The sequence below is a fragment of the Glycine max genome, chromosome 3 (genome assembly GCF_000004515.6).
Source record: "Glycine max cultivar Williams 82 chromosome 3, Glycine_max_v4.0, whole genome shotgun sequence".
NCBI lineage: Eukaryota > Viridiplantae > Streptophyta > Magnoliopsida > Fabales > Fabaceae > Glycine > Glycine max.
This window is the reverse complement of record NC_016090.4, coordinates 21,176,891-21,189,935: the sequence shown is the minus strand read 5'-3', so window position 1 is coordinate 21,189,935 and position 13,045 is coordinate 21,176,891. Positions and strand designations below refer to the sequence as shown.

Below are 13,045 nucleotides of genomic sequence, written 5' to 3'. Positions count from 1 at the left end.
TCTTAACCACAGTTGAATCTCCTATCTTATTCTCCAATGACACACTTTGATGGCCTCTATCTCTTTTCTTCATATGTTCTAGTGCTTCAGCTTCAGAATGCATAGAGCAATCTGAACTTTCCCAGTGATCACCAAAGGCTTCTGCATCAGCATTGACACTCTCCATCCTAACTTTATAGTAACTTTTAGTATCTTTTTCACGGGAATCTAAGGTTCACTTAGCATGAACAACAATTGTGTATATAGCAAATAACATTGATGACGCACAAGAACATACAAAATCTAAATTTCGATTACAGATAAATATGGACATCAACAATTGTTTCTATAGCATATTACATTCATGACATACAACAAACCTAAGGGAGGTTGACTAGGTCGGAAGTGAGGTTGACTAAGTGTGTGTGTGTGTGTGTGTGTGTGTGATGAGGGTGTGTGTGTGTGTGTCATTAGGGTTTGTGTGTGTGTGTGTGTGTTTGATTAGGGTTTGTGTCTGTGTGTGTCATGATGGTGTATGTGATTAGGGTTTGTGTGTCTGTCATAAGGGTGTGTGTGTGTGTTTTTATTAGGGTGTGTCATGTGGGTGTGTGTGTCATGAGGGAATGTGTGCTTGTGTGTGATTAGGGTTTTTCTGTGTGTATCTGTCTCTGGGTTCGTGGGTGTGTGTCTGTCAAGAGGGTGTGTGTGTGTGTCTCTGTGTCATTAGGGTTTGTGTGTGTGTCTGTGTCATTAAGGTTTGTGTGTGTCTGTGTCATTAGGGTTTGTCTGTGTGTTTGTGTATGTCTCATCAGGGTGTGTGTGTGTGTCTCATCAGGGGTGTGTGTGTGTGTATTTTTCATGAGGGTGTGTGTGTGTGTCTGTGATAAGGGTATGTGTGTGTGTTTGTGATTAGGGTTTGTCTGTGTGTGTGTGTGTGTGTGTGTGTGTGTGTGTGTGTGTGTGTGTCATCAGGGTGTGTGTGTAACGAGGGTGTGTGTGTGTGATTACGGTTTGTGTGTGTGTGTGTGTGTGTGTGTGTGTGTCATGAGGGTGTGTGTATATGATCAAGAAAGTTAGTGCTGCCTGCAGGTAAATATATTAGGCTTGCATGGAGAAGCCACTATATCTTGGGGAACTCGCATGAGGCAAAGAAGGTGTGGAGAGACATAGTGGCTTCTCCATGCATTCTGCTTGCAGCCCCCATGTTATTGTGCTGCTATGATCAAGAAAGTTAGTGCTGCCGTTTTGTAATTAGATGCTGCAGCTACTGATCCCATTGCTTTTGCTTGCATTGTTGTTATTACTGAAGGTACTTGTTTCCCAGTTCTGAACCCCATAAGAGGATATGGAAGAAGGGTTGTTGTTGTAGGGCTGATATGAAGATGTGGAACGTGATCCTGAATGGTTGGTGTGTTTTGGGGAACTCGCATAAGGCAAAGAGGGTGTGGAGAGACATAGTGGCTTCTCCATGCAAGCCTGATATATTTACCTATGCCACCTTCATCAAGGCATTGACCAAGGGTGGTAAACCGGATGTTGTGATATGCAACTGCATCATTGATGCTCTTTGTTTCAAGAAGAGGATTCCTGAGGCCTTGAAGATTTTCTGTGACATGAGTGAGCGAGGTTGTGAACCGAATGTTGCTACTTACAATTTTCTTATTAAGTACATGTGCAACATACAACGGATGGAGAAGGTTTATGAGCTGGTGGATGAGATGGAGAGGAAGAAGGGGAGTTGCTTGCCTAATGCTGTTACTTATTGTTACTTGCTCAAGAGCTTGAAGGAGTCGGGGAAGGTTTGCAGGGTTTTGGAGAGGATGGAGAGAAATGGATGTGGCATGAATGGTGATGTTTATAACATGGTGTTGAGCTTGTACATGAAATGGGATGATGGGGATGGAGTGAGAAAAACATGGGAAGAAATGGAGAGGAATGGATGGGGACCAAATAGGAGATCATATACCATCATGATTCATGAAAACTTTGAGAAAGGGAGAGTAAAGGATGCCGTGCGCTATTTAGAGGAGATGATATCAAAGGGAATGGTGCTAGAGCCAAGGACGGATAAGCTAGTAAGTTCCATGAACATTCGGTTGAAGGGGAGGACAAAAAAACATGAGGATGTTGAAGGGGGGAGAACTAGTCTTTGAGCCATGAGGTCTTGGAATTTGGTCTAATTGGAATGTTTGGACAATGTGTCCTTAGGCTTTGTAGTTCGGTTTGGTTGTAATCAATTTAGAAGTATGTTCACCTTGGTTGTAAAGCCTTAAACCAAAACCATTATATCAAGTTTTGTAGAATGGTGAGAGGCAGGTTTAGAATCTCTTGTGGAATGCCAATTGGTAGTAGTGTGTCACTCATGTAAATTGGCATTAGCGGGTACCAGTTCTACAAAGATTTCAGAGACTTGTTGAGCTTTTGGAAGGAAATATGGTTATGGAAATGAGTAAAAACACTCGCTCTAGTAATGGTAATTAGTAAACTGCAAGTTAATGTCCTTTTTATGGGTATAGCTAGAACCTCAAGCATAGTTAGCAACTTAGCGTTACTGATATGCATACGTATATATAAACAAAGTAAATACAATAGAGTAACTTTCAAATATCTATATAAACAAAGTAAATACAACAGAGTAACTAGTAATTGCTATATTGCTACTCTATCACAAGTGAAATCCTTGAAGTGATTGATCGAGCTCTTTGTTATAAATAAAATGTTTTTAGTTGTGCAATTAATATCGAAACTATCCAAGGGAATACATACAATGTGACATAGATCACTTTGACATCTAAGGCTTCATTCAAGATATTAGTTCAGCCAATTTAGCTACATGCTCTACTCAATCAAAATGGCTCTAGGATTGAAGACATATCTACTGTAATAATATGTCAAAAGTTGCGCAGATTTTCCTTTTTCTTCTCTACTAGTCCAGGATGTTAGGACAAAAAAAATGAAAATTTCCAGCAAAAAAGACCATGTTAAGAGCTGGTTCTCATATGAACATCTTGAAAACAATATAAAGAAAAAATACCTGTAATTTCCCTACCTGTAACCAAGGTGTTTATGTCATACATGCCTTCAAATGTGTAGACAGCTTCTATGTCACAGAATGCCTGCAAAATTGGAGAACAAAAGCATAAAACATCTGAGGAAACATAAAGCATTTTAGTGTCTTTACATATCTGCCTGCTACCACTCTTAAAAACCATTTGCCAAGAATACAACAGTTTAGTTATGATATGACATTGATATATTTTTTAGTTATGATATGACATTTATATATTTTTTCAAAAGTATAGGAAATTAGCTTTGAAAAACAAAGATGAGAAAAACAAAGATACGGGAGACCTGTAAATGTAAACTGCACTTCTGTTATTATTGTTCTAGTTTATCTAAAATACATAGCCCTACTTTGTTTATAGGCAGTTACCCAACAGTTATGAAATCCTATTTGATGGTAGCTGGCTAACTAACTAATTAACATTCTTATCCTATTTGTATTTACATAACAATACCCCTTCCCCAAAATAGAACCCTTGTCTTGAACTTCAAACGAGATGGTAAAAGGAAAATCTTCAGTTCAATCCTCAAAAAGTTTTGAAGAACTCTTTCCAAAAATTACTCACAATAACAGGATCCTTATCACTAGTTATCTCTACTGGTGCTCCAAGCAGTCTATAGATTTGATACATGAAGTGCTCACTGCTGAGCAAGTGTTAATGGCTGCTTATGGATGTGAAAGGGCCACAAAATGGGCATACTTTCTCATACAATCAATCAAATAGTATCCTTGCCTTGGTTTTGGCAGTAAAAAAAATTGGGCTGTTTAGATGCTTCTTCTGCAGTTAAAGTGTGTGTTTGTATTAATGTTTTGTCATCCATTGCAGACGTTCCTAGGAACCAAGTGTGACAGCAAGAATTTGTATGATCTCCGTTGAATGGAGTTTTAATGAGTAATAAAACACAGCAAAAACTATCAATTTTTTTGAAGAGTTCTTGGGGGCGAAAGGAACATTCTTGGCTATCCCAGTTGCTGACTTCTCTTTTGGCTAGGTCCGAAGACTCTAATATTTTTAACCTTTTTTTAATAGAAGGTTACTTGTCCATTTTTTTTAACAGAAAGTGAAGCAAGTAGCAGAGTCCCATCAACGGCAAAAGAAACCTGAATTTCCCGATTCGAATGGAAAGAAATAAGAGAAAGCAATCAAAGATTAATTCCAGTATATGAACTTTCAGAAAATAAGCTGCAGGAACATTCAAATACTACCTTGCCTAAAGTCTAGAAATCAAAAGAAAACCAGGACATAAGGTTCAATGCATGCTTAGTTTAGCTTAAATTTTAGGAAGTAATTGTGTTCATTTTTTTTAATTACAAACTATTTTTTTTATCACAAAATAGTAATCCAAAAGTACACCTGATCTTGAAAATTGTAACCTGTAAAGTACTAGACAAGCTTAAATTACTAGAAGGCCAAAACTTGGATACATTTTCTTAGCAAAAAACACGTAATTAACTAATTGCATCTAATTTTTGCCCCTCCACAATCCCTTCATATTCAATAGTCGACCTATGAGCTCTGATCCGTGCTAGCAGCCAACTATGTTTTTCCTGGACTAGACTACAAAGGTGGGAAAAAGTGGAAGTATCACTATCTATAAGAGACATGAAGGCAATGAATCAAAGTGCTTGAGATAAGGCACCAATAATTTGGAATTGCAAAGAATTAGAGTTACTGCCTTGAAGCTGGATCCAGAATATTGGAAGAATGTACTTGAATAGATTTGAATTCCATGTATAATTGGAGTTTAAAAATGGATTCTAAATTTATCATTTGATTTGGCTGTACTGAACCAGGTACCACGCAGGCATTGCTGCCAATTATTGGGTGGTGGAAGCATAAAGAATGGCAGTATGGATATCAGGATTAAGAAGTACAGATCTCACGAAACAATTACTATTTAAGAATTAGCTGTTTTTGTTTGGTTGGCATAGTTCGTAGATTACTGTAGAGTGAGTCTTATAGGTCTGGCCACTAACATTTCCACCTATGTACATACATGGGTGGTTTTGGAGGTTACTCACAAACAAGCCAAAAACTAAAATAGTGGTTATAGGTGAAAAGTAAGTATTTGGGTGAAAGTCTTTTTGCTTGTTGAATCTGATGGCAGAATATTAGCTACATGACACTTGGTTAATTATTAGTAATATTATTTCCACTATGAAGCCTACAAGTTGAGAACCCAAAAGCAAGAGAAAAAAAGCAAAAGAAGCAACAACTTATTACTTAGAAGCAATTATTTAATCTTGCGAATAGTCATTCAATTACTTACAATACTCATCAGTCCTCATATTACAAGGAATAAAACAACACCTGAACAGCATAGGAGTAAAGGTGATTATCACTTTCCACAACCAAATCAGCAATCATCCTTTCAAACACACAGTCCTAAAATCATTAATACTAAGTAAGCTAAACCAATAACCAACAAGTCACATGTACCAAAGACACTCAAAGCATGCATGGAACTTGCTCTATTGTCCACATCTGAACTCAAACACATTAACAACATTTGAACATGTCAAGATAAAGAGTGAATTGCAAGGCTCATTTCATGATTCAAATTTTATTTAACAAACTCGTCCAGTAATAAACCACGAATTAAACAAATGGTGAACACTCAAACCATCAACTTCATGAATTAAAGAGCAACTACAAACGAACAAAATACAAATACAACCCACAACATCAAATGACTCAAATCCATTACTTCAAAATACAAATACCCAAAGGAACTACAACACAACATATTTTAATTATTAGAAACAAGCATATTCTCATCTTGGTAAGAAGCACAAATAGAGACGCATATACTCACCGATTGTCAATTGTCATCAGTGGCAGAGATATTCCTAACCAGCACTGATCACTAACCAGCACACAGAACACAATCAACAATGAACTTTGACAGCGACTAAAGAAGACGAAGAAATCACCTGAGCAGCAAAGTAGACATGATATATACAAAGTTAAGCAATTGGTTTCGAAACATGACAACAGAGACATAACTTCGATGGCTTCCCTGGGAGTCTTAAAGCCAACCACAATGGACTTCCAAAATCGATTCCCACCCTTTCTGGGACTCTTTCCTTTCCTACTTTTCTTCGAGCTGCGAAAGTAACCAAATGTTAAAACGAGGAACGCCTAATGTTAAAACAAAAGGACGTACCTCAATCGATAAGTGGCAAAGACGAACTCGACAAAGACGAACTCCACAATGTGGTTGAAGGAGAAAGAAGAAGAATGATAGGGTTCAAGCGCGCGGGTTGTGCAATTTCAGGTTTTTAATTTATAATCATAACAACATCGGTTTTTTAAATATAAACGATGTTAACCTCAACTAGGTAACATCAGTTTTCTTAAAATTGATGTTAACATCAACTCGTTAATATTGATTTTTCCAAAACCGAAGTTAACTACTCGATATTAACATTGGTTTTTCCAAAACCGATGTTAACTACTCGATATTAACATCCAAAACCGATGTTAACTAAGTCTACTTATTTACAAAAATGCCACCGCGCTTTTGTTAACATTGGTTTTGTGAATAACCGATGTTAACCATGCGATGTTAAATCTAAAATTTGTAGTAGTGTTTCAATAGAGCATCAACCTTTAATTACATAATTTAATCTTCCTTCCACAAGACTTAAGCTAAAGAGAAACTATTTCTTTCAGAGTTTTCATGTGGAATACCATAGAGCTTGAAACAAGACAATACTTCCAAGAATTCCTTTCACCATATCTTTCATACATTCGATTGAGCAATAAAAATGAAAAGAAAAATTTTGAAACTTTTGCCAATAAATGTCAACTAGTTCTTGAATTATGCATTCAATTGAGCAAGGTAAAGACAAAACTAGATACAACCATTTTAAAAATACTATTATTTACTACTTATTTTTGGCCGTTTTCATAGCACATATTTTCTAGACTCATTCTATTTACTACCATAAATACTTGTTTTTTCATGTGTAGATCATTGGTTTTCAAGTAAAAGTAAAAGAAGTAAACAATATGCACAATCAATTCACAATTATGATGTAATATTGACTAAGATATAGTTGCCTGCAGAATTGAATGAACATAGAACAAAATTCTATGCGTTTTTGGATTCTCCTCTATGTTTGAAAGTCTAATTGCAAGTATATACCAACAGGCATCAAGAACCCCATTGAAGCCCACACGAGAAAGCCATGTAATATAATTTGAAATTGAAGTCCACGACTCATCTTCACATATAAACCAATCACAAAAGAAGGTCAGCTTCACAGAAAATTCACATTTATTAAACAAAGGATTAAACTTATAAGATTGGAAAAGACAAGGGAGGCAAAATGAACAGGTGATTCTGCCAACTTAATTAAATAAAAAAAATCAGAAGAATATGCTACAATAAATCGCAGCAACCAACTTTTTTTTTACACTAAAAATAAATACAAATATTTGTTGAATAAATTTTTTTTTCTGAACCAAAAAACCAACTTTTCAAATTGTAACATATTAATAAATAATAAATATACCCATTATTATTTTTCTTTTAATAAAAAAGAAACCAGTGAAAGGATGCCATATGACATGCCCCCGAATTACTTTACAAGGAAGGATGCAAATTGAATAATATAAGTCTACCTAAGATATGACTCATCCTATAAATAGTTAAAAAAAATATTTTATTAGAATAAATATTAGGGGGAAAAAGAAAGAAAATAAATGACGACATCTGAAATATGCTCGTCATGAGATTAAATTTCCATGCTCTTTGAGGTTTCATCCAAATAGGAACTATTAATTTTGGTATGAGGCAAGATAAATGAAAATTAAAGTAGGTCATAGACAATGAACAATACAGATTAGGAGTATATAACAGGTCTTTATTAAGCTTCTCAGAAAAGTCACAACCAACCTGAATCATAAACTCATTTATCTGTTAAAATGAGAACACAAACATTATTTAAATTTAAATAAAAAGCAAATGAATCACAAAATAGTAACTAATAATTTTTCTTTTGATATAGAAAGAATTTTTAGCTTTGAAGAGATGCCAATCCTAAGCATAAAGTATTATAAGAGCAAATGGTTTACTATCAAGTCAAAGAATTGTAGTACCACTTACCCATGTGATAGCTTTTAGCCTAGTAAATTCATTAGGAGAACTTGCCCTCTATACTAGGATTTCAGCCATGCGACCATAATCTACAGACTTCAAGAGTAGCACTGTTCGAGTAAGAAAATGATAAATGAACAAAAAACTTTGCTTTTGTGTCAAAGTAGTAGTTGAAAATGAAGCACAACTCCATTAATCAATACAAGCACAAGCTAACACATATATCAACCCTAAAAGATGGATTAGGGGAAAGATAAAAAAATTGACAATGGCTTCAATAAATTTTACTCGTGCAGGTAACAAGAATCTAATGATATAGAAGCAGAAATGGGGAAACTATAAAAAAAAGGGGGATAATGGCTTCCAAGTATTCCTCAGGTAGATAACAAAGGGAAAAAAGAAGAATCAGACCAAAAGCTTTACAGTTTGAACAAAAGAGGAAAATACATTAGTTAAAGCCTTACTAGAGAGTTTTTAATCTCTTGAAGAAACTTTAAAGAGCTAAGTTAGCTTGTTGACGTATCTCATGACTCTAGAAGAGCCTTACAAAGGGAAACTCTTTGATTGTCGAAAAGAAATTAACTTTATGAATTAAATTCATTTTCGGATCTTTTCCTGCTTGAAACGAAACATTTTGGTGTTTTCTTCTTGCAGGTTTTCCACCCACTCTCTTATTTTCAGATCTCCTTTCCTTCTTCTCATCATTCAAAACTTGCCACAATAACCAAAACGAAATGCATAAGCAAAGAGAAAAAGAAATTGGAACTCTACGAGAGAGAGAGTGTGTGAGAGAGAAAAGGAAGTTACAGGGTCTTGCAAGATCTCGCAACACGGTGCAAGCTCAGCACGAGCACATCATCACAGTGGATCTGGTCTGGGAGGTGTTGACGGTGAGGTAACCTTGGTCCTTTTCATGACGTCTTGGGAACCCTAGAGGGGGAGTGAGAGTGAGAAGGAGAGTTATAAGAATAGGGAGTGCCAGAGAATAGCGAAAGCTAGATATTAAAAAAAGAGAAAAACTTTCTAAGACGATTTTGTTAGAATGACAGTCTTCTAAAACGGTTTTCATGAAACCGTCATCGTTGAAAAACCCGTATTTACAAAATTGTAACTGCCTTATCTACTAATAAGACGGTTCTTGATGAATTGTCACTACTAAAGATCGTAATTTAGCGACCGAAAAATTCTGTCGCTGGATCGTTAAAGTTGGTCGCTAAAAGTTTAGTTACCGAAATAGCGACCGAAATTACGACGTCACAAAACCCTAGTCGCTAAGTCCTTTGTTATTGCATATTTTGTTGTTATTTTGCTTGGGACCAATTATGCAACTGAAATAGTCGGTCACTAATTCGGTCGCTAATAAATAATTAAATTTTAAAAATAAAATAAAAACAAACAATATTTGGTCGCTATTTCAGTCGCTATCAAATAATTAATTTTGAATGTAAAATAAATTAAGACGGTGTTCGGTAGCTATTTTGGGTGCTAATTTGGTGGCTAAGTTTAAAATAAAATACATTAAAATATATTTCAGTCGCTAATTAGGTCGATAATATGTAATTTATATCAGAATACATACATTTGGGTTGCTATTTAATATTAAATTTTTAAATATAAAATTAATTAAAAATGCATCTTGGTCCTAAATTTGGTCGCTAAATAAAAGTATGTTGTATGTTTTGTTTTTCCATTGTTACATTTTGACCTGCTTAATAATTATCGACTGTGAACTTATTTTAATTAAATTCTATAATCAAACTTATTAATAAAAGTGGACATTCATAATGAGTAAATATATCTAATAAAAAAGTTCTATTTTAAAGATTGATAAAGTGCAAATTCAAAGTTTAATCAAATGCAATGTAAAAGTTTAATAAAGTTCAAATTCATAACTAACATGGCCTAATCAAACTAAAATAAACAATAACCAAGAGTCAATGATCATTTCCCATGTCATGAGGATGATCAATTTGAGCATCATTAATATGGTGCTCAGTTCCATCTGCTATGGTAGGCGATAGACTAGGAGTTAGCATGATAGACTGAATATGCAAGTGTTGTAGTATACGCTGCATTTGCTTATTTTGTTGAGGAATTTTCTCATTTTGTTCTTGCATCTGTTGTCGCATCTCCTGACTTTGGTGGTCATGATTCTTCATCATTTGCAACATCTTTTCCTCAAGTGTCTTCTCCTTATTTGCCTTTTCCAAAAGCTCAGCATACAATTTATTAATTGTCTCATGCATTTCCTCTATTTGGTCTTCCACAGGAGCAATAGAAGTAGATGGAGCTGATTTTGAGCAACTAAACCTTTTCCTCAAAGTACCTAGCCTGTACACGTTCCCCTTGTAATTTGGACCTCCAACAACATTCAAATATATTTCATTATTGTCGCAACCTACCCTTCGGCGGGAGGGCGACGCGTGACTCGCGGGAGCGTCTTCCAAGAAAGGAAAATGCGTGGAGTCGCCACCAACGTTTATTCGAGGAAAACGTCGGAAAAACCGGAAAAAGACGTGGTCTACGAATTTTAAGTGAAAGGTTCGGGAGTTATATTTACGCACAGGGAATGTATTAGCATCCCACGCGTCCGTCACATGGGACGACAACCTTTAATCAAGTGTGCGAATATGACTTCAATTTGTGTTATCTTCCCTTTTTTACGCTTTTTATGTCTTTTTATGCCTTTTATATATTTTTTTTATCTTTTTGTGGTCGACAAGGGTGTTTCCCTTGCTCCTACGTATTTCTCAATTGTGGTAAGGAAATCAGACCTACGTAGTTCTTTGAGAACTAAATGTTGGTTAAATTATTTTTATCCTGTTTTTTGCAAGATATATTTTGATTGAATGAAAGGTCATTTAAGGCGTTGGACCATTAAACAATCTTTTGATTCTTTTGAAAGGAGAGAAAACATTAAGGCATTGGACCATTAATGATCTCTTGTTTTTTTTGAAAGAGGTAACAAAGCTACGTGTTGACTTTAGGCTTTAGAAGTCCACGTTTAACTAATAAAAGCGGAAAAGACCATTTCAAGGCGTTGGACCTTAAAAATGGCTTTTTAGATGATGACAAAAGTTTGATTTTAGCCTTAGTTTCACTTTGGTTATTAGTCAATTCGATTAAGAAAGAAAAATCCCAAAGAAAAACGTCTGATTGATTTTTTTGATTATTTTATTAAAAGATATTTTTTGATTATTATATTATTATTTTGCCTCTTTTTGGTTTCAAACGTGGTTACGACATAACAGAAGGGTCGGATTTCATTTTAACAGAAATTAAAAGATGTTATAATTCAAATAAACGGTGGAAATTTATTTTATTTTTGATTAGGCGAGAAAACAACTTAAATAAATGACTAAAGCACGTCAAAAAGGGGGTACGGAAAGTAAATGAAATAAAAATAAAAGCATGCAAAACAAATTGGGACCTCTAAGGGTACATAGAATGAATTGAAAAGTTTGATTTTGGGAACTTACCGGTTGAAGATCGAAGAACGACGAAGAACGAACGAAGAACGATGAAGAACGGTGGAAAGCCTTCATGAAATCGCCCACGGAAACGTCTTGGAAGTGTTACGGAAGCGCCTCGGCTTAGATTTTCTTCACGGAACATTTTTGTGATTCTCAGATACCTGGAGGGTTGAACATTTTTGTTCTGGCCTCCCTCCCCTATTTATAGGGGAAGAGAGGGTGGTGGTTGCCGCCCAGCTTACCCAAGCGAGCTGGGTTGCTTCCACCAGAAGGCACCGCCTTTTGTCGGAAGATCCTGGAAGGCCCAAGTGGGCCTAATTTCTATTTGTACCCCCTATTTACTAAATACACCCCTGCCCTTTTTTTGCTGATTCTTTTTTCGTAACGTTACGGAACTTTACGAATTACGTAACGATACTTGTTTTCTTTCCATAATGTCACGAAACCTTACGGATTACGCAATCATCCCTTCTTTGGCTTCTGGAATGTTACAAAACTTTACGGATTGCACCTTAACACGTCCTTTCAACTCCCGACATGTCGTGGAACTTCATGGATTGCCTAACGATGGGTGTAAAGTACCTCGAAGTTGTCAAGCAAGGGTCGCACCCCAACAAATAGATGATCCTCGGACGAAATTAGGGTATGACAGTTGCCCCTCTTTACTTGTCTTTTATTGGAGATAAAAGGGAAGTAAAGATAAGACACTAATTTTGTTCGAGCGGAACACCATTCGGCCGGTCAATCTCCCAGCCAGCGGTACCTGCAAAAATCTTGAAAATGATCAGCACTGAACGACCAACATCATCCTCATATTGCCGAATTCGTTCTTCTCGATGGACGAAAGGTGCGGATGACCATAAGGTATCTCCGCACGTCATCGGGCTCGCCGCCCCTGGAGGATGAAAGGTGCGGAATGACCATAATTTGTCTCTGCGTGCCATCGGAAAAGGTGTGCGGAATGACCATAATTTGTCTCTGCATGTCATCGGGCTCGCTGCCTTTGGATGACAAAAGGGCGCAGAATGACCATAATTTGTCTCTGCGTGCCATCGGACACGATTGTGTCTGAATGGCAAAAAGGTGTGCAGAATGACCATAATTTGTCTCCGCATGTCATCGGGCTCGCCGCCTCTAGATGAAAAAAGGGTGCAGAATGACCATAATTTGTCTCTGCGTGCCATCGAACACGATTGTCTCCGAATGGCGAAAAGGTGTGCAGAATGACCATAATTTGTCTCCGCATGTCATCGGGCTCGCCGCCTCTGGATGACAAAAGGGTGCAGAATGACCATAATTTGTCTCTGCGTGCCATCAGACACGATTGCGTCTGAATGACGAAAAGGTGTGCGGAATGACCATAATTTATCTCTGCATGTCACATGACCTCAGGGTTAGTATGACAGAGATTGTGGAGTGGCCGA

At 36.5% G+C, this 13,045-nt stretch overlaps 1 protein-coding gene across 1 annotated transcript; it reads left to right on the top strand.

Moving 5' to 3' along the window:
* The first annotated feature begins 1,039 nt into the window (after window positions 1–1,039).
* Window positions 1,040–2,132, top strand: LOC100790038 (putative pentatricopeptide repeat-containing protein At3g15200). Its single transcript, XM_003522093.2, has 2 exons — window positions 1,040–1,068; window positions 1,289–2,132. The coding sequence occupies exons 1-2, from the start codon at window positions 1,040–1,042 to the stop codon at window positions 2,130–2,132; spliced, it is 873 nt and encodes a 290-aa protein (XP_003522141.2).
* The last annotated feature ends 10,913 nt before the right edge of the window (window positions 2,133–13,045 follow it).